The sequence below is a fragment of the Vipera ursinii genome, assembly GCF_947247035.1.
Source record: "Vipera ursinii genome assembly, chromosome: 1".
Lineage (NCBI taxonomy): Eukaryota > Metazoa > Chordata > Lepidosauria > Squamata > Viperidae > Vipera > Vipera ursinii.
The window spans coordinates 42,246,208-42,272,592 of NC_139512.1; the positions used below are offsets into that span (position 1 = coordinate 42,246,208).

The following is a 26,385-nucleotide window of genomic DNA, read 5'->3' on the forward strand; positions in this document are numbered from 1 at the left end:
ATAGCAAGATATGTGGAAAAATAATTAAATGCCCGTCTTTAGAGGCATTTAAGAAAAATAAAGAAAAAAATAGTATTTATTTACAATTAGTGTTACCGGTATTTCTTCATTATACTATTAATGCAAAATAAACAGCAAAACTTTTTGTAACATTTGTACCCATCCTTTGGACTACGTGTAAGGAATTAATCTGATAACTGCCAAACCAGCTGTAGCAGTAATCTTATGTTTGTAAATGAACTAAAATGTTACAGTTGTTAATTCAAACACTTCAGTCATGTTTAGATCAGAATTATTGTTGATTTCTCAAACAAAAGCAATGAATATTAGGAATTTTAGAGAGAATAGTAAACAAAATGGGAGGTGTAATGTTTAAAATAAATGCAAATAGATCACAGAAGAAAAACTGAACCTGAAACAAATTGCATTGCTGAAATATACTGCTCAAAATAAATAAATAAATAAAGGGAACACAAGATAAGACATCCTACTATTAAATACAGTACATTGTGTTGTTTAAGTGTTCCCTTTATTTTTTTGAGCAGTATATATTCTGCTCCAAGGAAGACTTAGTTTGTTTAGGTCAACACTCAGTTTATTAGTAGTTTTATGCAACAAAATTCTATACTAAGCCAAACAGACATGCATTTATTTGTTGGTTATATTTTGCTTTACATGGAACCTTTATACTATAGTTCTTTCTCCAATTTATTCTGCTCCTAAATAAACTAATTTGTTCTTAAGTCAGGGGGCAAAATTCTCTGAATACAATAGTACTGATTCAGGATGAATACGCAAATGGTTTGGCATTTGTTATTGCAACAGAAATGGTAATGATACTCTAAAGCAGACACAGCTGAAGATGATTAAAAATTTGATCTGACTGCAGTGTAACAATGATTAAAGTAAGAAGTCATAACCTAACCTGTACGTCATATAGTTGTGGGAAGTCCATTCTAAGCATTCTTATAAAAACATTAATTTTCAGAAGTTGGAAATTGCATCGGTTTGTAATTTAATCTAATCTCATTGATCTAATTGAGTTCACTGGAATATGCTCAGCTATAAGTTTACAGAATCACAACTAATTTTCTATTATGAAATTTGCATTCACAAATCAAAATAACTTCAACAGTTGTAATAGAAATGGTCAATGTCTAATTCCCAGCCCAGAATTTAAGTGGACTTCTGCTATCACTTAATAAAAATGTATATAAAATATTTTTATGGACTGATTTGGAGGCAATGAGGTGAGCTGTTAATCTCCTTTCTTCTGGTCACTGCCACAGTTTTTACTATTTCTCTTCTAGCATTTCACCTCCCAAATCCCAAGATCTTTCTTTGCTCTCTGCTAACTTCTAAAGATCAAGCTTGAGTATGTTAGTGTCTGTCTAATTTATAATCCCTTGTTTAAGGCTGCATTTCTGAGTTAAGAAACCCTGGTTCTACAATTTTGATATTTAACTGTATACTGTTACTTCTCCTGAGCTGTTTCTCTTTCTGTTGTTCTACTTCATCCACTTTGCATAAGCACAACATCCCACCTCAACATAAATGGGATAATTTTAGAAAGGGATGTGATGGAGAACAGAGGGGTACTTTATGAGAGAGAAGTGTTCTGAATGTCCAAGAATTCAATTATTTCAACAGTTTTTTTTTAAAAAAATCTTAAGTCAATTTCAACTTCCAGTTTTTTGGACCCATACCATAAGCACTTAAAAAAATAACAAGGATTCACATGTTCTGATTTATGTGGGGATAGAAAAGGGCAGACAGGAACTAAGTTGAATTGATGCAAATACAAAATAGAGCAAAAAAGGACAAGTATAAAAAGTGGAAAGAGGGGCACATAACTAAGGCAGAATATCAGCAAATATCCCTGCAAAGATGGAGTGAGGAAATCTAAGGCTCAAAATGAACTAAGGCTAGGCTGCATTAACAGAGGGATAGAATCAAGATCATGTGAAGTGTTAATACCACTTTACAATGTCTTGGTAAGGCCACACTTGGAATACTGCATCTAGTTTTGGTCACCATGATGTAAAAAAGATGTTGAGACTCTAGAAAGAGTGCAGAGAAGAGCAACAAAGATGATCAGGGGGCTGGAGGCTAAAACATACAAGGAACGTTTGCTGCAATTGGAAATGTCTAATGAAGAGAAGGACGAGGGTGACATGATAGCAGTGTTCCAATATCTCAGGGGCTGCCACAAAGAGGGAGTCAAGCTATTCTCCAAAGCACCTGAAGGCAGGACAAGAAGCAACGGATGGAAACTAATCAAGGAGAGAAGCAACCTAGAACTAAGGAGAAACTTCACGACAGTTAGAACAATTAACCAGTGGAACAACCTGCCTCCAGAAGCTGTGAATGCTCCAACACTGGAAGTTTTTAAGAAGAGACTGGACAGCCATTTGTCTGAAATGGTATAGTGTGTGCTGCCTGAGCAGGGGGTTGGACTAAATGACCTCCAAGGTCCCTTCCAGCTCTATTCTATTCTACTCTACTCTACTCTACTCTACTCTACTCTACTCTACTCTACTCTACTCTACTCTACTCTACTTCTATCCTGGACATGGCCTTTAAGAAGGATTCAATTACTCCAAGAAATGGACAGTTTGATTATGGAACTAAAAATTACATTTTATGAGCAGCGATAGAAAGAACAGAATACAATTATTCAGAAAGAAAAGGCAACTGAGTGGGAATATGATACTCTGTGTTCATACTGGAAGGGTATCATAGAGAAGGCCACAACTCATTCTATCATTCTGGATGAAGACAGGACATGTAATAACTCAGTTAGTGGAAGGCAAATTCTGGTTCAAAGTTGAGAATCTCCTCTTAAGAAGAGCAGTTTGACAGTGCAACCAATTACCTATTGAAGTATTCAAAAAAAGCTAGATAGACTTTTGTGGATTTTAATTTGGATGCTTGCCCTGAGCAAAGATGAAACTCTTCAAAAGAACTTCCAAGGCATTGTTTACCTTAAAGAATCTTTTATTTGAGAAACAAAGTATCGGCACTACATAGTTAAAGCCAAAACCTGAATTCCCCTCCCCCGGACACAAAGTAGCAAAGCACAATTCCCTTCTCCAATTAACAGTCATAAATCACATTCCCCAATTAGCTTGAAGCAAGGGGTTTCTCCCCAGCTCTCCAGCCTGCCAAATCTTTATCAACCCTGGGTGCAATAACCTTGGATTCCCATGGCTGAGTTATTATTGTTTTGACTAACTGGACTCTCATCCACATCCCCCTTCCCAGCATCAGCTAACTCTAAAAGCGAAAGAGAAAAGATGGCTACATTTCCATCTGTTGTCAAAGCAAGAAGTGGCTGTTCCATTCTTATTATTTTATGGGAGAGAAGAAAGTATTTCAAAACAGTGTCTACAGCTTTCCTTTGGAGGCATCCTTGGATTGTGAAATTCAGAGAAAAATAGAGTTGACTCGTTCTTGCAATCAAATTAAATGACTACTGCCTGAATTACAGTTTTAACGTGGCATCTGGCAAATGCGGCACAGATGGATCTTGTCTAAATCTAAGGAAATACATTCTCAATTAATTTATTGTTGATATATTTTAGTCAAATAATTGAAAAAAGACATCATTCTGAAAAATCTATTCTGCACTGACATTATTCCAGTAATTTACTGTACAATCACAGGTTCTTCTACCTTATAGTATTTGGAATAGTAAATTGTGGCAGGATATCTGATCAGAGAGTGTAATGGTATTCTGGACTGAATGTGTTTAATATACCATATTTTTAGAGAGGGAATATTATTTGAAAGTTTCTTCCAGCAGCCTCTCTATTAAATTTGAATGAATGTCAAAGAATGGCAGAGCATCCACTTCCATTGCCAAACTTGCAGTGATCCCACTGCGAACGTGATGCCGCTGTAATATCTTCAGCATGTTTTCTTCCTAAATAGTAAAATAGACAGTACATTTTTTTAATTCCCTTTAAAATGTAGGTTTTTATTTTAATAGATGAAAGTGCTCAAAGTCAGGAATTTATTTTAATATTTACTGCTTAAGTAAATAATAAGAGTACCTTGTTAGGGAAGATGTTATTTCCTGTTTCCTTCGAGACACGTTCACATTAACAATAAAACAGCACTCTTGTCACTCAAATGTTAAAATGCATTTTTCGCTATCTAATTATAATAATCTGGAAATGTAGGAACAGAATCCATTTGTATTAGACTGTTTTAAGTGTCTTTATTAGAATAATATTATACTAACTAGAATTTCCAAGCTAATGTTTATAGTCTTGACATTTGGCACCATAATTTCAGTTTATAAAATAATCTATAATTACCAATGCCCTGCTTTCATAGTAAGGTGGTTAAAAAAAGTAGGAATTGAAGAAGAAGTTGCAAAAGCTGTCTGAAGCCAAGGTATGGCAGAGAGAGGATAAAAAGGATGAAGCAGCAAAGGTAAGTCAAACAGGGTCAAAAAGATGGACCAATGATGTTGCATATCCAGATGGTATTGGAGCATTGAAAAATAAAGAGAAAGAGAGCAAATGAAAGGAGAAATACCATCTGGAAACGCAACATCATTAGTATTATGATTCATAGTCATCTTGATGCCTGTTCCAGATCTGTGTCCAATAACACACATTAATCTTAATACATTACATTTCATCAGCTTCCTACACATAGATTCACTTATTCATGAATAAATGAATCTATGCCAACAGACTAGAGGTAGTTGTTGCTTATTGACCATTTGTTCAGTGAGCATTATGAACAAATAACATTTGTAAATATTTTATTTATTAAATAAAATATTAAATTAATTATTAAATTAAATTATTAAAATTATAAAGTTATGATGCTGCCGAAACAGGAAACTTATGACCAGTTTTTGAAGTTCTCGCTGTCGCAGTATCCCTGTGGTCGTGTGACTGCGATCTGGACATTTGGCAACTGGCTTGCACTTACAATGGCTGCAGTGTCCTGCGATCACATGATCACCAATTGTGACATTTGTTGCTGGCTTCACACAAACAAAGGCAATGGGGAAGCAGGCAGGGAAAGTTGCAAGTTGCTTCAGTAAGTTGCTCCCACCTTGTAGAAGCCCAGCAGAAGCCAACCCTGGCCCTGCCTGCCTGCCTTTGCTTAAGCATCTGTGACCCTTGCTTAATGACGGCAATGTAGCCTGCCAGGATTGCCATCACTAAGCGATGTTACCACCTGGCATTGCATTTTATGATCACGTTGCTTAGCAATGGAAATTCAGGCCCCAATTGTTAACCTTACTGTATTTCACAATATGAAAGACTCTGAAAAACTTGCATGAATTCAAAATTGCATTGCGTTGCACCGATCTAGCTCTAGTTCTGCATAAATAATGACATAAAACTGTTAATGGCCCTCATGAGAGTGAACACTTTCACCTACATTTACTTTACAATTATAAATTTGAGTTGTTATCAAAGAAATGGTTAATAGGCTAGCTATGACCAAGCTCATGCTAGTTTAAGAAAGTTTTAAAAAGGAATCATCGTGGAAGCCAGTTAGTTAAGCTAAGAAGACTTCAGTTACACACATTTATTTAACCTGTAACTTTCTTTGCTCTAGAGCAGACATGTCAAACACAAGGCCATGTGGCCCGCGAAGCCATCCTGGAAACAGTGAGGGAACGGCCCCCACTGCCTTGGCCCTGGCCCAGAGACCCTCCTTCTGCCAGAGACCCTCAGATCTTTCCCACTCCTGCCCAGGCTCCCATAGGCACCCTTGATGCAAACGATGTAGAGCTAGCCACGCCCACCCAGTAGGCCACGCCCACCCTGGCCATACCCACCCGCCCCCCTGAGAGCAACCGCAATGCTGATGCGGCCCTCAATGAAATTGAGTTTGACACCCCTGCTCTAGAGAACTAATAGGTGAAATCGGAACTCATAATCAGTGTATGGTATTTGAACACAGGTTTCTAGGGCTGGAAGGGACCTCGGAGGTCTTCTAGTCCAACCCCCTGCCCAAGGCAGGAAGCTTTACAGGTAGTCCTCAACTTATGATCACAATTAACCCCAACATTTCCATTGCTAAGCAATGGAAATGATAAGTGACTTTTAAGTCACATTACGAGCTTCCTTGCTTGTTAAGTGAATCCCTGTAGTTGGTAAGTTAACATGGTTGTTAAGTGAATCCTGTTCCCTCACTGACTTTGCTGGTCAGAAGGTTGCAAAAGGGAATCACCTGACCCCGAGATGCTGCGACCGTCATAAATACGAGCCAGTTGCCAAGTGTCCGAATTTTGATCATGTGTCCACAGGGATGGTACAATGGTCGTAAGGGTGAAAAATGGTCATAACTCACCTTTTTCAGCGCTGTTGTAATTCTGAACAATTGCTAAATGAAAATCTGTAACTCAAGGACTACTTGTACAATTCAACCATTCTAAAAATGGGTCTCTGGAAAGCTCTTCTCTCATGAGTCGCCTGGATGAAAGAGATGGACGTTCTCCCCCCCCTTATTTTTATTAGAATTAAGTTGGTCAAATTTAGTCATGGCAAACGTTCTTCATATGCTCTACAAAAGCTTTTTTTATAAAAAAAGAAAAAAGAAAAAAGCAAAGGCAACTCAATTTCAATAGCTACCCAGCAATTACTCAGTGCTGGCAAGCTCTGCATATTGCGTCAATCACCCCATATAGAAAACAGTTATTATTCCATGAAAAAGTTCTTCCAAAATGATACCTTAGCCACAGAAGGTAATGCTGACGCCCAGTTCTTATACTTGGAAAACCTGGGATATCCAACAGCTTTCCTCAGATAGCGGTCATGTATTTCACATGTATTGAGGATATATAGTCCACAAGCAACTGCATAGCCTCCCCAATTGGCAACACCTGCCACAGAAAAGTGCCATTAAATAAAATCTTTGAGCTAAAACAACTGAATGGTACTTAATAATATAAAAGACCAGCCTATAATTGAAATTTAGCACAAGTAATGCTTGGACAACAGGAGGAAATGCAGCTTTCCCCATCATTTCTAGGATCAACAGAATCCTGTTGTGCTTTGGCTTATTTGTTCAGAGAGTAATACGTTGATCTATGGCTGTTTTAGCAACAGTATAATTTGTCCCTGACCTTCTAAAACCTGGTTTAGATTATTTTCAAAACATGCACCTGTTAGAGGGGCCTAGATAATTTGGAGTCCACTTAGTATTAGTTCTACCCAGCATGAACAACAGTCAGGGCATGAAATTTTATTACTTATTTATTTAATTTAAATTGTGCTACCCTGATCCCAGAAGGATAATCTCTAGGTCCCAAGATCCCTAAAACCAACAATCACTTAATCTTGTAACAGATAAGTTAAAGCCTATGCTTTACCATCCAGACCTCCATAGCCTCCAGGCATAGGGAAAGAACTTTAATGGCATCACCTGAATAGACCAGGGGTCTGAGTAGCCTCAACATACTTAGATAATTAACTCCACAAGACTGTCTCCCCACTTCCAAGCTCTTAAATTGATGCAGAACGATATCATGATCAAAGGCTGCTTGAAGATTATGGAAGGCCACCCCCATTTTAAGCCCCACAGAGGTCATCAGCAAGTATGATCAGTGCCATTGCAGTACTGATCTGAAATCTGCCTGAAAACCTGCCTCTCTGTATAATCTGCTTCCTCTGGCACAGGAAACCTTCCACCTTCTCAGCCACTTTCTCTAAAGTAGGTTAGAAACCAGATGAAAATTGTCCAGATTCATTGAATCCAAAAATGGCTTCTTGCAAAGAGAGCAAACCACAGCTTCCTTCAAAAAAAAAAAGCGGAACCATCTCCTCCTTCAAAAAAGCATTCAGGTTTAACCTCCAAGAGGTTTGATTTAATCTGGATAAGAAAGCAGTGGAAGCCATTTTTTTTCCTGCTTAAAGGAGGGCTGTGCACTGATATAACAGACTCTGCTAGTCTTTCAGATGATCTTGAAAACCTGGCTATGTGCCAGGGCCTGGGGTCCCAAGTGTTTCCTGGCTATGTTGACAACAATGGCTTATAATATCTCTTGGCTGCCATTTGTATTTAATTCTTTTTTGTACTGTGTTTTTTTTGTAAAACTGTGTTTTAACTGTTTTGTTTTTATGTTTTTGTTTTACTCACTGCTCTGAGTCACTGGTTTGAGACAGGCAGCTACACAAATTGAATAAATAAATAAAATAGTGGCACAGAAGTATGTGGAAGACAGACTTTTATACTGTAGCACTTGTGGTTTGAAATACTTCGCAGAGAATTGGGGAAACAGATCAGCCTGAACCCTGCCAATCTTTTTGCAAGGACTTGAAAACGTGGTTCTGTTCTTGGGCAGGGAGGTAAGATTGTTAGTTGGAGCCCATGAGATGCTATTTTAATTCAAGTTTGATTTTTTTCTTACTTTGGCTGCCAGTTATATAATCTATTTTGATATTGTTCTGTTTTTAACTGTTGTTCAGAGTCACCATTATGGCAAGATCACAAACAGCTTATTTAATGATTTAGTTATCTAGGTGATGACTGAATACAATAATCAGAAAGGGTAATGAAGCTTTTTTTTTAGTTTCTTATGATTTTGCACATGTGCATATTTTGGCTTGTTCAAGCCTTACCTGCAACAACCGCAAAATCAGCTTCCACATCACAAACTATGATATCTCCATTTTTAATGTGCTTCTTTGTGGCTTCTTTTACTTTTCCCATTCCCAATTCATTTCCTCCATCCCCAATACCTAAATTAAAATGGAAAAAAATTACATTGGAATATTACAGTACTAAATGTAGATTTTTATACCAATGATCCTTGAAGAAAATCTAATGAAAAATTAAAAATCAGTGGAACTGTTAATATTATGTACAGTAAATAAACCTTTTATTTACAGAACTGTCACATTCCTACTGTGACAATTTCCCATGAAAACTGCACTCTGGGTAACCACTGAAATACCCCAGCTTTATTAATTGTGCATATTAAAATTTGTATCTGCTTTCACAGATAATTGAATGAAACATCATTGGAAAATTTAGACTTCTTCCATTTCTTTCTCCATCAATTTTGCCAGGATGACAAAATAATCAAAATTGTAAATGTGATTGGAAAATTGAACTGTTGCCTAAATTGCTGACTTATTAATATTAGCATTTGTGCATATTTATCCATTTGCAAGTTTTGGTAAAAAAAACTCTGTAATATCAGTATAGTTGGGGCAGGAGTTGATATATACATTGGCACCTGGCAGGTGGTACGCGATCCTCCCTAGCCTAGCCAAGTGTGCAGCGCAGGGCTTGCCATGAGAGTCATCGGGAGCTGCAGGGCTGCTGGGGTGAGACGTCCAGAAGAGAAAGGAGGAGAGGGTGGAGACAGGAGAGGCTATAAAAGGAGGAAGTTTGGGCGTGAGAATGGGAAGGTTTTTGCAGAGACGTGTACGTGAGAAAGAGAGAAAAAGCTTTTTGTGAGAGAAGCAGTGAGGAGAAAGGGAGAAGAGAAGAGAAGAGGAGAGGAGAGGAGAGGAGAGGAGAGGAGAGGAGAGGAGAGAAGAGAAGAGAAGAGAAGAGAAGAGAAGAGAAGAGAAGAGAAGAGAAGAGAAGAGAAGAGAAGAGAAGAGAAGAGAAGAGAAGAGAAGAGAATGGGAATGGGAATGAGAAAGAGGGAGGCAGGGAAACAGGAAGGAAGGGAATGAAGGAGATGAGAATGAGAAGGGAGGCAGGGAAGGAAGGAAGGGGGGGAGGGAGGAAGGAAGGAGATTGGTATGAGAGAGGGTGGGTCTGAGGGAAGTCCTGCCTTAGCACTTGTTCAACAGTAGCCCTTCTGCCCTTTCACCATCCCCTTGCCCCCTCCTCCTGGCCTATCCTGGTGATCTTCCATCCTATCGCTAAGGATGATTTGGTTACAAAGCTGGGTCTCCTCACATGGAGAGGGAATATATTTATATTTATATTTATTAAACTTATATACTGCCCTTCTCCCGTAGGACCCAGGGCGGTTCACAAGGCAATTAAAACAACATTACAATACAAAAATTAATACCAATTAAAATAGAATGGGCCTCCCTCTGAGCCACACACTTTGCCCTCCTGCACCCATCATGCGCAACATGGGCAAGGAGAGCGAGCACAGCAGCAGCAGCTCCGAGGAGAAGGTAAGTGCAGCTGGATGCCCCACTCGGGGAAGTTGAGCTGGACTCGGTTGGGCTGCAGAGTCCTGGTGCCCTGGGAGCTCAAGGGCTGGGCTGGGCACTTGTCCTCCGCTGCCCAGAGCTCTGGGCAGCCCTTACCACTGTCCAGGAGTCCCCTGTACAGCCTAAGAGGGATGGCTAGGCTCCTCCGGTGGACCATTTGTTAAATGGGTTTTGCCCCATTTTACGACTTTTCTTGCCACATTTGTTAAGTGAATCACTGGAGTTGTTAAATTAATAACATGGTTGTTAAGTGAATTTGGTTTCTCCATTGACTTTGCTTGTCAAAAGGTTGCAAAAGGGGATCACATGACCCTGGACACTGTGACCATCATAAATATGAATCAGTTGCAAAGTAACCAAATGTAAGTCACATGACCCTGGGGATGCTGTAATGGTCATAGGTGTGAAAAATGGTCATAAGTCACTTTTTCCAGTGCTGTTGTAACTTCAAACAATCACTAAGCGAACTGTTGTAAGTTGAGAACTACCTGTATTTTATCACTTTTTCCTTTTTTTGGGGGGGGCATTAAGTTTTTGATACTTTGCTAGGTGACTGGCATATTGTCATATCCTAAAAGTGGCACAATTGGTGAAAAGGTTGAAAAGCCCTGATATATACCATCATAGCCTGGCCAAAACATAACAGCCATTATCTTTAAGGATTATAAAGCAACAATTAGAATAGTTAACTTCTACAGTAATCACAAAAAAAACTAACAAAATAGACTTATATGTGTCTATTCTCAAAAAAAACCTCACAAAGATCAGTGGGGTTTATTTCTAAGAAGTTGGTATAGGACTGCCCTTAGAAAAACCACACAAGAAATTGTATTCAAGGAGCATGACAGATGCCTATTATTTGGGTCTTCTAAAAAAATCGCAGAATACATGTTTTCAAACTTGAACAGAACTAAATGTTAATGTATGAGAGAAATTCTATTTAAAATCCTATAAAGTTATTAAGGAGATACTCCCTCCCAGCATATTTTAAAATATGCTCCTGATACCATTAAATTTTATTACTTAGTTTGATCAATTGCGACACACATGGAGCATTGAATTTTATTTCACTATTGTCCAATTAGCTTTACTGAATTTTCAATTAAAATAAAATTCAGTTTTGCATGCAATGCTTCTGCTGAATAATTCCAATAGGCATGTAATTTTTATGTATTTATAGTTTTTGTACATGTGTGTACAAACCAAGCTGACCACAAAGCACCTATACTTTTTCACTTATTGTTTCTTTACTTCCCTTCCACTACATCAATATACTGAAATAAGACGTCACATCTGTTGTATGTTTGCATGTGCATTTTCTCCTCAAAGCTCAAACTGGGTGTGTGTTCCTGGTCTCCCCTTATTTTGAGGAGCATCGTTGACATGTTGAATCTATATGTGTCTACTTTTGTCCCAGAATCTAAGCAATCTAATGCATACAGGTAATCTTCAAGATATGACTGATCATTTAATAGCCATTTGAAGTTACAGCAAACCTCCCCAAAGCTCCATATGACCTTGTTTTGAAGTTACAACTCCTGCAGCACCCCTGTGGTCATTTGCCCTTATGACCAACTAAAAATTGCATTCTGATAGCTACAGTATATATATCATTGCAGCTTCCAGAGTTGCATCACATGGCTGTGTGATGAAGTGATCTGTTCCAGTGCTCTGAAAGGCCTTGGAGTTCTTCAAAAGTTAAGTGAGAAGAAAGGTGCTTGGCCTGTGGGGTATGAATTGGGGGTAAAGGCCTGTGGAGACCCAAGAGGTGGAAAGCAGAGCACGGGGTCTCTCTCTCTCTCTCTCTCTCTTGTGTGTGTGTGTGTGTGTGTGTGTGTGTGTGTGTGTGTGTGTGTGTGAGGCCATGGAAGGTCTGGGACAGGCCTAGGCCTGAGCTAGGCCTCCAAGGGCCTCCCCCACCCTGAGGCACATGTTTGTTAATGGCAACATCAGGGAGAGCTGGAGTGGAGATCATTAAGAGAGGCCATTTCACTTAACGGCCATTGTGACATGCAACTGAAATGGGCAGGCTCAATTATAGTTGTAGGGTTTGTGTTCATACAAGCGTAGAGCAGGGTTAGAATAAATTAATATATACTGCTCAAAAAAATAAAGGGAACACCAGTGGCGTAGCGTGGGGGGTGCAGGGGGGGCCGGCTGCACCGGGCGCAACATCTGGGGGGGGCGCATTAGATGCATTTTACTTTAATTACATCAGTATTTTCATAACAAACAATACATGTGCTTAGGGGGTAAGGGTTTCTTTAACTAATCTAGTGGAAGAGACTCGAGTGCTAAAATCCACGGGTTAGGGGGCGCAAATTACTTGCCTTGCCCCGGGTGCTGACAACCCACGCTACGCCACTGGGGAACACTTAAACAACACTATGTACTGTATTTAATAGTAGGATGTCTTATCTTGTGTTCCCTTTATTTTTTTGAGCAGTATATTTTAAAAGCATATTTTAGAAAATTTCAAAGAGCACCCGTAAATAATGATTAATTGGAAATTCCTATTTCCATGACTGTGAACATTTGAAACCTTAAGAGTGTTAAATATTGCTTATCAATCTGAGCACCATTTCTTTTGTCTCACCTCAGTTATTTCAGTTGCATAATGGACCCTGTTCTTAATGTCTCCAGGTAGTTCATAGTAACAGTAATACTTTTATCAGATCATTGAAGGAAAATACACATACTGTACCTGTAGTAGTAATTCCTGGGAGAGTTTGTGCAGCTATGAAGAGTTCATCAATGGGATCTACTAAATGTTTAATATTAACTTTTCTTGCATTATAGTAATTACCATCAGCAGCCATCCCAGCACGTTCTATTGCTATCAAATGATTAAATCTAAAGAAAAAGAATAAAAAAGAATTAAGATTCAATTCTAATGCTAATGATAGCTTGATGTACCCACCATTACTCATTAAGGCTTCTCAATTCAAAAGCCCATATACTCCATTTACTATCAGGGAACATGAGGAATGTTTTTTGTTATTCAATTTCTTCAACTCTGCGTCCTTGAGTTCCTATTCATCCAATCTTGTTCCAGTTCCCCAATTTATTACTTTAGTCTTCATAATAAGAGCCTTGGTGGAGCAGTGGGCTAATGCCTAAGTAACACCAGCTGCCTGCAATTAGTGCAGGTTCGAGTCCCACCAGGCTCAAGGTTGACTCAGCCTTCCATCCTTCCGAGGTAGGTAAAATGAGGACCCAGATTGTTGGGGGCAATAAGCTGACTTTGTAAAAATGCCACTGGGCCCCCCCGAAAGCCCTAATAAGCAGGCATATACATAGAATGAAGGCTATTGCTAAGCACATTGATTTGTGCTTCTTAGATTGTAAGCCGCCCTGAGTCTTCGGAGAAGAGCGAGATATAAATGGGATTAAAAATATATATATTTATTTTGGCTAACTCCACCTTTCACAGTCTAATGCTCCCCAGCTGACATGGATTACAGCACCATTCATCCCCAACTATACCTGGGAGTTAGGCAGGTTGAGGCTTATAACCTGAGTAAAATTCTTCCCTCCAAATAGGTCATATATTTTTTTCTTATCTTTCTCCTCATTCTGCTCACTTGTCCTTTATGCTCTCCTTCTAGCATTCTCTTTTATGCCCTCTGTTTATTTCTTCCTATTTCATGAGAGTACCTGGAGGAAAAATACTAGTCTCTTATCTTTTCTAGAGAAAGCTGAAGGCTAGACAGGCTCCCAGAGAAAAGTTGCCTTAAAGCCCTTCTGGTACTTGAAGTCAGCCAGATGATATCTAGCTAACATCTGTGATATTATATGAACCTCAGGAGCTGAGCCCCGTTCTTGTGCCCTACACTAGAGACTCTCTGAGATCAGAATAGATCACTATAGCCAACTCGCTGTGGGACAATTTACCACGGAACAATTCAACAAATACAAAAGCTAAATTGATTTTGACAGAACCATGGACAATGATAATAAAATAAACAAAGTCAAGTCAGAAATAGAAGTTGCAATAATTTTGATGAAAATGTGGTCACTAATAATAGAAGTAATTGAATGAAACGATTAATACCGCATTAAATTGTCCTGTGGCGGGTTGGCCACAGTGAGTTGGCTGCGGCAAGTTGTCCTAGACCCCTCTGAGATATGCTAGAGTTCGGCATTACTTTGCTTTTGGGGACATATACCTTGGTTTTTCTGGATTCCCATCTTCACATAAGAACTGCAGAGCCGAATCTGGAGAATTGCTTTGGTAACTGATTACAGGGACTGGCGTTTCCAGTATTTCTAGAATACGGAGAAAGACAAAGGTAAGTTGGATCATGACATTAATCATGCCATTGTTAGGCCTGTGGAGAGGGCTCCTCCAGGCATGCAGGAGCTGCTGTGCCTTTAAGCACCTGCACTTACTTCTCTCCTCCTACAGCCTGTGGATTCAGAGAGAGATGTTGCTAAAGAGCAAAGTTCCTCACCAAATAATCTGCACATGCCTGATCACTGTTTCAAAATTATTATTTTTGTCTTCCCAATATTAAATAGGATCAGTTGCGTGGCTGAAATTTTCAGGACATTCTTCTCCTTTGTAAAATAGGATGAATGTAAAGAAAGCTGTGACTAAGTCAAACCTAAACATGGGGAAATTCTACTGATTTCAATAGAAGTTTTTAACAATTTTTTTAAACCAAATTATTTCTGTTTTTCATAGCTTGATTAGATTATTCCCAGTTCATTTGCTCAGAATAATTAAATCCCACCAAATACTGGGTGAAATATTTAACTGCAATATAAGACACACCCCCTCCCATTTTAAAAGGAAATATTTTGGTGGAAAAAAATATTGTCTTTCTTTCAAGTAAACGGAATACTCACTACAAGAAAGCTTAATTATGTGTCCTAAATCCATCCCCATTGGTTCCCCCCTTCTCAAAAAAAGAAGCAAAGAAACAAAAAAACACAACAACCCCCAAACCCCAACAATTATGTAGGAAACGGTCATTCTAACAAGAGTAAGGGGGGACAACTATGGCCCCATTACAACCTGTGGACTTCAACTCCCAGAATTCCTGAGCCAACATGGTCGTAAAGGGACCATAGTTGCCTACCCCTGAACAAGACCATCTGCAGGGAAAAGGAGAGACTGGGACCAAGACAAACATGGCAAGCACAACCATGTATCAAAACTGTCCCTTTTGTACATGTATGCAACACTGATACATGTACAATGGCCAAAATGCAACTGCCATCTTGACTTTTGTACCCCTACCCTTATGAATACCTCTTCACTCCAATAGCATGAGGCTCATATTTCTTGCTTATGGAACTCAAAAGAGTTTACCATATAATTAATTCTATTGGGGGTTCAGGGGAGATACAGATGCTAAAACGTCTTTCCCCAGATAAATACCTTTTACTGATAAAAACATATGATATATGTCATGATATGACATATTATATGAGAAAAACATATTGTACGTTCTATGTTCTAAGTACTGGAAATTAGAATTACTATAGGTATCACTACATTGAACTCTGACTGAGCTCCCAATGGAATTTGACCTGGCTCAGAGCAGTCTTGGGAATTCTGAACTGGTATAGCTTACTTCAGATTTTCCTGGTTATCACAACTTGATCCTTACATGGAACAGGCCAAATTCTAAACACTACTTTTATATATATCTAAAGGGATCTAATCACAGATAATACAAAAAACCCCCCCTATCAGCTCTCAATGGAGGAATGGAAGAGGAAAACATCAAAGATTCAGACTGTTGTAATCTAAAAAGTGCTGGCATCCTAGTTTTCCCTAGTTAGTTTTCTTTACTAACCACACGGGCTAGATTCGCACAATGCGTTACACCAGAACCATGAAAGGCTACCTGAGGAACCACCTCACCCCAATAGGCTTGACCTGCTCCACTTCTATCAGCAGAAGGGGCATGCTGTGGATTCCATCAGCCAGGGAATTGCAGCGGGCAGAGTCTAGGAGAAGAGCCTTTTTCTGCCATGGCTGCCACCTTTTAAAATATCATCCCCCTAGAAATAAGATCTGCCTCCATCCTTTTGGTCTTCTGTAAGCGACGAAAAATCGCGCTCTGCCAACTGGCTTGAAGGTTGTGCAGAATGTGGCCATGCGGGTTGTGATGGGAGCATCCCGATACTCCCATATTACACCCCTCCTGCGTGGGCTGTATTGGTTGCTGGCTGCCCTTCGGGTGAGGTTCAAGGTGCTGGTTCTTACCTATAAAGCCCTACATGGCTGAGGCCCGGGATATTTACAGGACCATCTGCTGCCAGGAACGACTTCCCATCGCCCTGTGCGCTCACACAGAGAGGGCCTCCTCAGGGGCCCTCTCTGTGTGAGCCAGACAATGTCGTCGGCCAGACAATGTCGTCGGCCAGACAATGTCGGCTGGCGACCCCCAGGGGGAGGGCCTTCTCTGTTGGGGTGCCTGCCCTTTGGAATCAGTTCCCCTGAGAACTTTGGATGGCCCCAGATCTCCGGTCCTTTCGTCGCGACCTAAAGACATACCTTTTCCAACTGGCCGACCTGGACTGAAGATGGGGGTTTTAATTTTGTTTTAATTTTTATTGGTTTTTAGTGGGGCTTTGTAAATTTAATCTCTTTTAATATTTGTATTTATTGTTTTATTGTTGTTTTATTGTTGTTAGCCGCCCTGAGTCCTTCGGGAGATAGGGTGGCATATAAGTCCCATAATTAAATTAAATTAAATTAAATTGAAGGTGCTAGTAGGTTAGATAAGATCCCACCTCCACCCTACTTACACACACTGATCCTTTATTTAATTTACTGATAACATTAATCACTTCAATTTTCAGATTTGATGTTTTAATGTTTCTATTTGAGTTGTTTATATTGCTTTTGTGCTACTGTAAGCCACTCAACAGTCATTTGATGGTAAAACGGAGACATACAAATTCAATAAATGAAGAAAATAAACCACCTTACAGTTTAGAGTGATAAATACAGTAAAGCCAATCTAGTAGATTTACCTAGATATTTGCTGTGCTGCTGGCAAGAGTTTTAAATATATGTATTTTTTTTTACAAAACACTATCCTAAGTATGTAATTTCCTATCTCACACTAGCAGTTTTGTCATAATGCATGCATTTGAGAATTACTACTCTAGATTTTAAAACAGGAACAAAAAAGAAGTCAACAATAAAAAGATGAAAATGCACAATGTGGACAGTTTCAGTTTTTAAGACCCTTTCACACAATCAGGTTATAACGGGCCATGTCATACCTTGCTCAACAGCTTCCTTGATTATCTTTCTATTTAAATCGAGAGCTCTTTGATCCGTTACTATAACTACGTTTTTTCCCAAGGCTTTCAAGATTGCTGCCATTGCAATGGCTCCAGGTGGCCCATCATTTTCTTCAGGAGGTTCATACTTGAAATGGGTGGGAAATCCTGTCGTAATCAACACCGACTTTGCATGGGAAAGTGACAGGCAGGCCTTTAGAAGTTCATCCGGAGAAAACAGATGTTTCACACCTCTGTTCCCTAAGCACGGATAATACAAATGTTTTAGACTAAGAACATCCTGAGGATACTGGCTTGCCATGGGCATTTATTTAAAAATAAAACTAGTTTGTTTTGATTGCTGATAGATAAAAAAAATCTTACAAGCTGCCAGATGCAATGGCTCACAGTATCAGGAAATGAGGCAGAAGAGAAGATTTCAGAGCTGCTCTACCAGATTTTTCTTCTTGCCTCAACAAGCACATTATTTGTTTTGGCCTCCCTCTGATTTTTTTTACCTCTTCAAAACAACATTTGACACATCATTCATTCATATTCTATAGAAAGCCTCTGCAAAGTTGAGCTACAAGTTAAGTATTAACTTAAACGATGACCTAGGGCTAATTTAACCATAAAGGGGTAGTTTGGAAATAAATGCATCCATTAAAAGTACCGTATTTTCCGGCGTATAAGACAACTGGGCGTATAAGACGACCCCCCCAACTTTTGAGATGATTTTCAGGATTTTTCGTCTTATACGCCAGAAAATCAGCGAGCCCGGGAAGGCACGCCCTCCCCTCTCACTGTGGAGGAAGCAGGGCAGGCTGGCGTGCTCCTTAACAGCTGGGGAGCGCGCGCGTGCGCAGGACTGCCCTGCCGGCTCCCGCCAGACGCCAGCCTGCCCTGCTTCCTCCACAGTGAGAGGGTGTGCCTTCCCGGGCTCGCTGATTTTCCGGCGTATAAGATGACCCTCCAACTTTTGAGATGATTTTCATGGGTTAAAAAGTCGTCTTATACGCTGGAAAATACGGTAGGATTTTTAATTTAATTTTTTCTTTTGACAGGATTGTTGCAGAAAATTATACAGAGATCGCTTTTTCTAGTAAATGTTTTAGACTCATAACATGGTTGTGTTTTTTCTCTTACCTGGATCTATCGCTATTATATTTTCTAAGCATATAATTTTCTTCACAGCTGCTGTTGAAGCAATGCTATAATGCAAAGGATCCTGAGAAATACAGTAGACTTCAGGGAGATCTTTATCATTACCAGATGCATCATCTTCAACTTCCAAATCAGTGATAAACATGCAACCAGGTGAATGGGTAAAAGCCAGTGGAGCCTCTGGGAAGTAAAGACAAGCTCAGTAAGCAGTGTACAGTAGGAATTAAAGCCTTTCTATCATGTGAATTTTGAGGAAATGGGCAGAGTTCTCAGAGCTACTAGTGCAATCACCTATATGTTAGCTCCATGTCCTGGGATAAAATTGGTGGTGAATTTACCCTTGAGTGAAGGATGGGCCCTTTTCCTCTGAAAATACAGTGATGCACTGTCCCCTTAAGAAATTATAGCTGGTCCCCCAAATACTGAACATTTGTCTAGTTATCAAACCTCTGCTTTGGGGGAAAGGATATGAAAAAAGTGATGTGCAAGAAGAGATGGTCACGAATGAAAATATGATAAATGATATCAACAGAATATAAAAGTGGGTGCCCAGAAAAAAGACCAAATACGTGACTATGTTACTACTGCATACTCTATAGCTGGTAGTCTGGTAGCACCTTTTTCAGTTAATAAATTTTATTAAAAGGTGTAAATTTTCATGAGTTGCCACTTCATCGGACACATAGAGTGTCTAGGCTGATACAGTTTTAAAGTGGGATGAGGTGGGGAGAGAAGGTGGGAAGAAAAGGTAGATGAAAATAGGTTGGTTATGCAGATGCAGGTTACATGTGATAACAATTACAAGTACTTTATCAATTATCAATTACAGGTACTCCTCAACTTACAAGAGTTCATTTAGTGACCATTCAAAATTACAATGGTACTGAAAAAAATGATTGATGACTGTTTTTCACACTTACGACCATTGCAGCATCACCATGGTCACATGATCAACATTCAGATGCTTGGCAACAGACTCATACTTGCAGTGTCCTGTGGACATCTGATCACCTTTTGGAATTTTCTGACAAGCAAAGTCAATGGGGAAACCCTATTCATTTAACAACCATGTTACTAACTAATCACTAATTGCAGAGATTCATCTATCTATCATCTATCTATCTATCTATCTATCTATCTATCTATCTATCTATCTATCTATCTATCTATCTATCTATCTATCTATCTAATCTATCTATCTATAGATAGATGGATAAGATAGACCTGATCTATAAGAACCTTGAAAACAAAGAATTATCAAACGTCATCCTGAATTTGTCAAGACTATACCTTGCTAAACTATTCATGCGTATCATGTAACTTTCTCAGTAGAATGTAAGGATGTTAAAATCATAATGTACTTCAGCAAAGCATTTGATAAACTACATGGTAATTAGCAAATTTGTATGGACTGGTTGGCATGACAAGTAGATATTCAGCTAGCTCAATATCCTATTCCAAGAGCGTTCACCAAATGGTTCATTATCACATTGGCGAGGTATCAAGTATTGGCTAATCTGTTCTTCACTATTTCATTAATATTTGGATAATGAATTATAAGGAATGCTCATAAATTCGCAGATGACCAGCTTATAGCTTATTTTCTAAAGATAGAAACAAAGTAAGTGTTTAGTCAAAATCTCAAACAAATGATCATAATTTTTATTAAGGAATTTTAGACTGCATCAACAGAATTTCCAAATCATAAGAAACAACCATTCCACTCTGTTCTGATTTGATAAAAGTTTCTAAAATATGTATCATAAATAAGTGGGTCTCAGGTAAATACCTGCCTTACCCCCATCGTGGCTGGGTACACAGAAAAAAAGAAATGTAATTCTTAAAAGCTTAGCATGTAAGAAGAATCTAAATCATAAAATTACTTTGCAGGACTATTCTGTGCATGATTAGGGGAAAATTATAGCTTTGTGGGAAAAATATTCTGCAAGGTTAAGTTCAAGGCAAAAGAAAAATAGACAATGGATTATCAGTTGTTGGTTCTTTTATGTAGGTTATATTTTAAAATCTGGACACATGAGGAAGCAAGACTCAGTGCAGAAGACCTTGAGGCTTGGAAAAAACAAAAGCAATTGTAGAAGAGGCCAACAGAAGAGAAGGCTGATATTATCACAGATGAAGTGAGCATGAGCTTATATAAATCCAAAGAAGCAATTTCTGCAAGTATGTTTGTCCACTGAGTCATGAACAATCGGAAGTAACCAAAGAACAACTTTTAAGCATCACTTGGTTTGCTGTAATAAAGCAGCAGTTCTGGTAATTCCACTAAATACATACTGCAATTGATGACAGCTTCTATTCCTGTTACTCCACAGGCCCAAAAGACTGGTACATCTCCAGGATGAGCTTGTACTGCATCACCATATTCTGGACTGGAAAGATCTTTAATTCCTAACAAATCTAAAATGAAATTTTATTAATACTCAAGCAGAAATGCAGAAAACAGCCACTTATCTGAAATGGTATAGGTCAGGGGTAGGCAACCTCGGCTCTTTTATGACTCGTGGACTTCAATTCCCAGAATTCCTGAGTCAGCTGACTCAGGAATTCTGGGAGTTGAAGTCCACGAGTCATAAAAGAGCCGAGGTTGCCTACCCCTGGTATAGGCTATAAGGTCTTTTGCTTCAGCAGTGGGCTGGACCTCCAGCTCTATTCTATTCTAAAACCCAATTAGGCTGAGGCTTAATGTTGCAAAACATCTGACAATTCCCTGAGAGAGAGCCTGGGATGTGGCATGGAAAGTGATGTTGGTGGGAGACTGTTGCATAGGATACTGGCATTCCTAGTAGGATCTTCTTTTAAATCCTCTTACTTGTACATAAAGTCATTACAAAGCTAGACTGTACATTAGTAAGCTAGACAAGCCTAAAGCCTGTTATTTTTCTATCTCATGCATGCTTTGTATTATAGATCATAGAAACACAGGGGAAAAAAAATCACTGACCAGAAGAGCCAATGTGAACTGGTGCTCCATGTGATTTTTTCATTGGATGAGTGATCTGCACACACTCCTTCAGTTTATCTTTAGGTATATATCTCATCGTTACTATTAGATTACAGTGAAAACATTCGGTATCACAGCAAGGAACAGTGGTCTGGTAAAGTTTTAAAAAATGATCCAAGCATTAAGAACAATGAAGAAATCTCCAAAGGCTTTTTCTTTCAAGTAAGAAGGCATCATCTCTCTCCATATAAATGCAATTGGGTGACAAAAGGCCACAAGATTAATCACTAGCATGTTCAGTTGCCTTCACCCACATATTATTTATTATCACCTTTATGAATCATATGGTGTGATATTTAAGCTCATGTCATTGCTATTGCTAACTTTCCCTTTAATTGCATGGTCACAGCAACTAAACATTGAAACATTAAATAAATTAGTAATGTCATATTAGATTTGTTTTAATTTCGAATAACATTAAGTTATAAATGTTTCAAGAACATATTTTGCAACTAAATAAAAATAGCCAGATATTACAGTAATTGAGGTTCAGCATGAAACATAAGATTGTCATCCCACGATAACCGGAAGTGAGAATACAGATTTTATTGGTAAAGATATTCCTTGTAATTAAAATAATCGCAACATGAAAACACGTGTAATCACATGCTGATCAGCTTATTCATTTTGAAGATTTACATTAAGAAAGGAATCAGACTACAGTACTTGTCAATCAAATAAAAGGGGAAGCTGAGCAAACTGAATGCTTTTTGTCTTGTGCTGTGATTAATAGCTGATATTGAGAAATATTTTGCATATGTTTAGAGAAAAAGGCAATTTTCCCTTCACCTAAGAATGGGTTACCGGTATATCACCAATAGTGAAAACTATCTGCTTGTGACTACAAAAATCCAAATGACCACCAGATGGCAGCAAAGAATTATTATTTTTATATCTATCTGTTGCCCTCTGATGGTTATTTGCTAGCTCTGATGAATTAATCTTCATTAATCAAATACTTACATGTTCTGAAACAAAACTGGATTTTCCAAAGTAATGTTTTAATCACTTTGTATATTTCTAAATATTTGGAAATAATTTCAATACAACATAGGCCCATATGGTTCCAGGACTTTAGAAGGCATAGAAAGAAAACACTATTATTTATCTTATTGTTGGAGTAATTACCTGGTTCATGTTAATGGGCGGGAATACTTCTGTCACATTGCAACTAAAACAGCCTCTCTTCCTATTTTTTTTAATAAGCAGTGATCACATCCAGCCAAGAGAAATAAAAAAGATATCTAATGTATTACAAATCAAATAATTCTGTATTTGACAGTAATTGAATAAAACAATACTGAAGTTATCAGCTAAAAAATATTTAAAAATGGAAAGAGTGAAAGAATTGGCTGTTCTGTTCACTAGAGGCTAGGAAAGAGGATTAGAATTTTGTATGTGCCTATGTGCAACCTAAGAATGCCTACAAGCATTCTTTCTGAGCTAATACAAATTATTATTTCTATTGCATCTGCGACTATTTATATACAGCAGTATCATGTGTTTTGAGAAACATCCCCAGCAGGTGGCAGTACTTGGCTAATGTTGTTTGGGTCTACAAGCTAATGGGGGTTTGAGCCAGATTAATACTTGGATGGGAAATCTCCAGAAGATACTGTCCCAAAGGTGCTTTTTCCAAAAGGGGACTGGACTCTCTTGGGTTTTTTTTTTCCTATGAATTTTTTTCTTCTATTCTTACCTTATACATGCTTACATTACATTTTTGTTCCACATTTCTTACAGGAATGCCAGCTTTCTGGAGTGCCTTTTCAAATGTAAAACTACAGCCTAGATAAAAGGTCACCATGTCTTTAAACTGTTCAGAATATTCTTTTTGATTTGTCAAAATTCCTGTGGATATTCCATGCTCATATTTCTTGTATTGCAAGCAGTCACTTCTGCAAAATGAATTAGTATCATCATTGGACTAGGTACTTTATTTATGACTCTTAACAAAATATCTACTTACGGTACTTTCAGAGAAATGGTCACTGAATTCAATGGGACATATTTTTAAGTAAAATATCATTTCACTAGATTAGTTTAAGGATGAGTTCTTATGTATAAAAGGTAAAAGGTAAAGGTTCCCCCGCACATGCGTGCTAGTCGTTTCCAACTCTAAGGGCCGGTGCTCATCTCCGTTTCAAAGCCGAAGAGCCAGCGCTTGTCCGAGGACGTCATGTGGCCGGCATGACTAGACGCCAAAAGCGCACGGAACGCTGTTACCTTCCCACCATAGTGGTCCCTATTTTTCTATTTGTATTTTTACGTGCTTTCAAACTGCTAGGTTGGCAGAAGCTGGGACGAGTAACAGGAGTTCACTCTGTTACGCGGCACTTGGGATTCGACCCGCCAAACTGCCGACCATCTGATCGACAAGCTCAGGTTGAGAAACAGAATCACACTGCCTGCACAAAAAACTGCACTCTTGTTTTGCACTTTCCTGAGTCGTGAGAAAACATTATAACTTAGTTTTATTTTAAATCTCTCTCTCCCTTATAATTCACATACTGATAAAAACTGTGCAACCCTACATTGACTTTTGAAAGTTAAAAAGTCTGAAATAATAGAAAATACTGAGATTTTTGCAGTAAAGTAGCCTGAATGCCCAGAAATGGTAAATGGCGCTAAAATATTTCTTGATAGTTTCCAACACAGACAGCTTTATACATACCTTATATCAGAACTGTTGCTCAAGAAAGGACATCCCCATTCCCCTGGATTACTTCTATACAGCAAGGGAAGTGGTCCATCATTTGCTTGACAAAATTTTTCAAAGTCATCAGCAAAAGATTTATGCATAATTACAACATTTGCCTGTACAAATCCTGTAAATATAAAAAGGCAGACATTTAATTTAATGTTATTTACTCAAATAAAAATATTTATCATTTTTTGGATGTAATCAATCATAAAAGTGAAAAATATATTTCTGATATAGTGATGTATTTACTTGCAAGAACATCTTTTGTACCAAATTCCTTCTCCCATGTTGCTCGCTTAGATATTGCCAATTATGCACATATCTCACATTCAGATTAATTGACAAAGGTATAGATAAATCATAAATTATCTCACTTATGTTCTCAGCATAATTTTTAAGTAGCATTCTATTTCACCTAATCATCAGTTCTCTGATTTAATAAAATTCGGTATCACCTTAACAGTGACACAGATCAAGTGTGGTATATAGATATAAGAATGAATTTTAGCAGGCTGCAAAAATTCTGTTTTGCTTCCACGTAGCGGTTGTCTGTTACAATCAAGATTTGCTATTCTTTTTTAAATCTAACAATTTGAATTTTACGTATAACTAAACTAAGAGTAACCTTACTTAACAGAATGAAAATCTCTATATAAATGGGGCATAGTATCCTCCGCTCACTGTGACTGTGGGGTCCCATGTCAAACTGCAGAGCATATTGTGACTGTCCAGTATCTGGTTTTTTTAAAATTTAAACAATGCTGCACTTCAATGGTTATACGGCCTAGACATTAATGTTTAAATGTATATATCTTTTTGACTTTTATATTTTATTGGGTTCTATTAATCTAGCTGAAATGTTAACTTATATATTGCTAGTCAAGGTATAATATGCCACGCACTAAATAAATAACAGAATGAAAATTAAATCTGAATAAACATAAATAATATTTTACTGAACGTCACTGTAAACACTTTAGTACTGTATTTTTCCATCCCAAACTTTTCATGAATCCCAGCTGAGTCCATTAGCCACTTGGGCTAAGCCAATCAAACAGGCTCTACCTCTTTGCAGTGGCGGGCTGGCATGAAGAACTCCAGGGCAAGGGGGCATGGTCTGAGCATGACAAGTGAGTGACATCAATTTCCTCCAAACCCAGGGCACTATGTCGTTACCCCAACATAAAAACTAATATCTAGTGTGTAACATCCATTGTGGATTGGATCGTTATAATTTGGATCAGGTCCATGGTTGCCATGGTGGCCACGAACTCTTGAGCCTGATTGGATAGCCACAGCCACTCCCTTACCTGTGCCCTGAGATTGTGGTATATTTCACAGAGAAATTTGGCCTGTGAAAGAAGGTCCTGGCTGGTACAGTAGTGGCGTGCATATAGGTGGCATATAAGCAGGCAGCCAAAAAGACAAGGGTGGGGATAGGGAAGTGGAGGAGTTCAAGAAGAGGCAGTCTCTTACATTACTGAGGCTCAGGGCTGGGAATGGCTTAGATTGGGGTGTGTGCTTGTCTAACCACTGGTAGATTCAGTTAACAATGGCAATGGGGACTGCTGGAATTGCTGCCGCTAAGTCATACAATCACATGATGTCACACATTATATTGCATTGCTTAGTGATGGAAATTCATTCCCAATTATGGTCATTAACTGATTACCTGTATGTACTCAGAAGCATCTCTTCCTGGTTTTGATTTTAAAATATTGCCGAAGACTCATAAAATTCACAGGACGATAAAATATTTCCCACCATTTTAAAATCAATACTATTACAGGGACAAAATCTTTGAGAGATGTTACCATATAGCAGATTTGAAGCAAGAGATTTAAACTCATTTTTGAAAAGAATATTTGAATGTACCTAAATATAAAGTATGAAAATATTTGGGGAGCTAAAAATACATTTATAATTAATTCCAAAAGTTTAACATGATCATGGAAGTTCGGATTTAGCCATTAATTCCTGTAGTGAACTGTCCCATAATCTTTTTTTAATACAATGAAATGCTGAGGTCCTACTCCTGGAAAATAAATAATCATGATCAATGCCAATCTGACCAATCTTAGGGT

At 38.4% G+C, this 26,385-nt stretch overlaps 1 protein-coding gene across 1 annotated transcript in view; it reads right to left on the reverse strand.

The window, feature by feature from the left end:
• Positions 1-2,883: 2,883 nt before the first annotated feature.
• Positions 2,884-26,385, reverse strand: part of DGLUCY (D-glutamate cyclase) — a 32,564-nt gene continuing 9,062 nt past the window's right edge. Inside the window, exons 3-13 of the mRNA XM_083350225.1 lie at positions 24,272-24,425; positions 23,297-23,495; positions 21,538-21,688; positions 20,871-20,993; positions 18,558-18,755; positions 17,412-17,672; positions 14,333-14,432; positions 12,868-13,016; positions 8,598-8,717; positions 6,708-6,859; positions 2,884-3,925 (exon numbers count right to left, since the gene is read on the reverse strand). Of these exons, the coding sequence (XP_083206351.1) occupies positions 3,782-3,925; positions 6,708-6,859; positions 8,598-8,717; positions 12,868-13,016; positions 14,333-14,432; positions 17,412-17,672; positions 18,558-18,755; positions 20,871-20,993; positions 21,538-21,688; positions 23,297-23,495; positions 24,272-24,425 (1,751 nt within the window). The 3' untranslated portion in view covers positions 2,884-3,781. The remainder of the gene's footprint in view (positions 3,926-6,707; positions 6,860-8,597; positions 8,718-12,867; positions 13,017-14,332; positions 14,433-17,411; positions 17,673-18,557; positions 18,756-20,870; positions 20,994-21,537; positions 21,689-23,296; positions 23,496-24,271; positions 24,426-26,385) is intronic.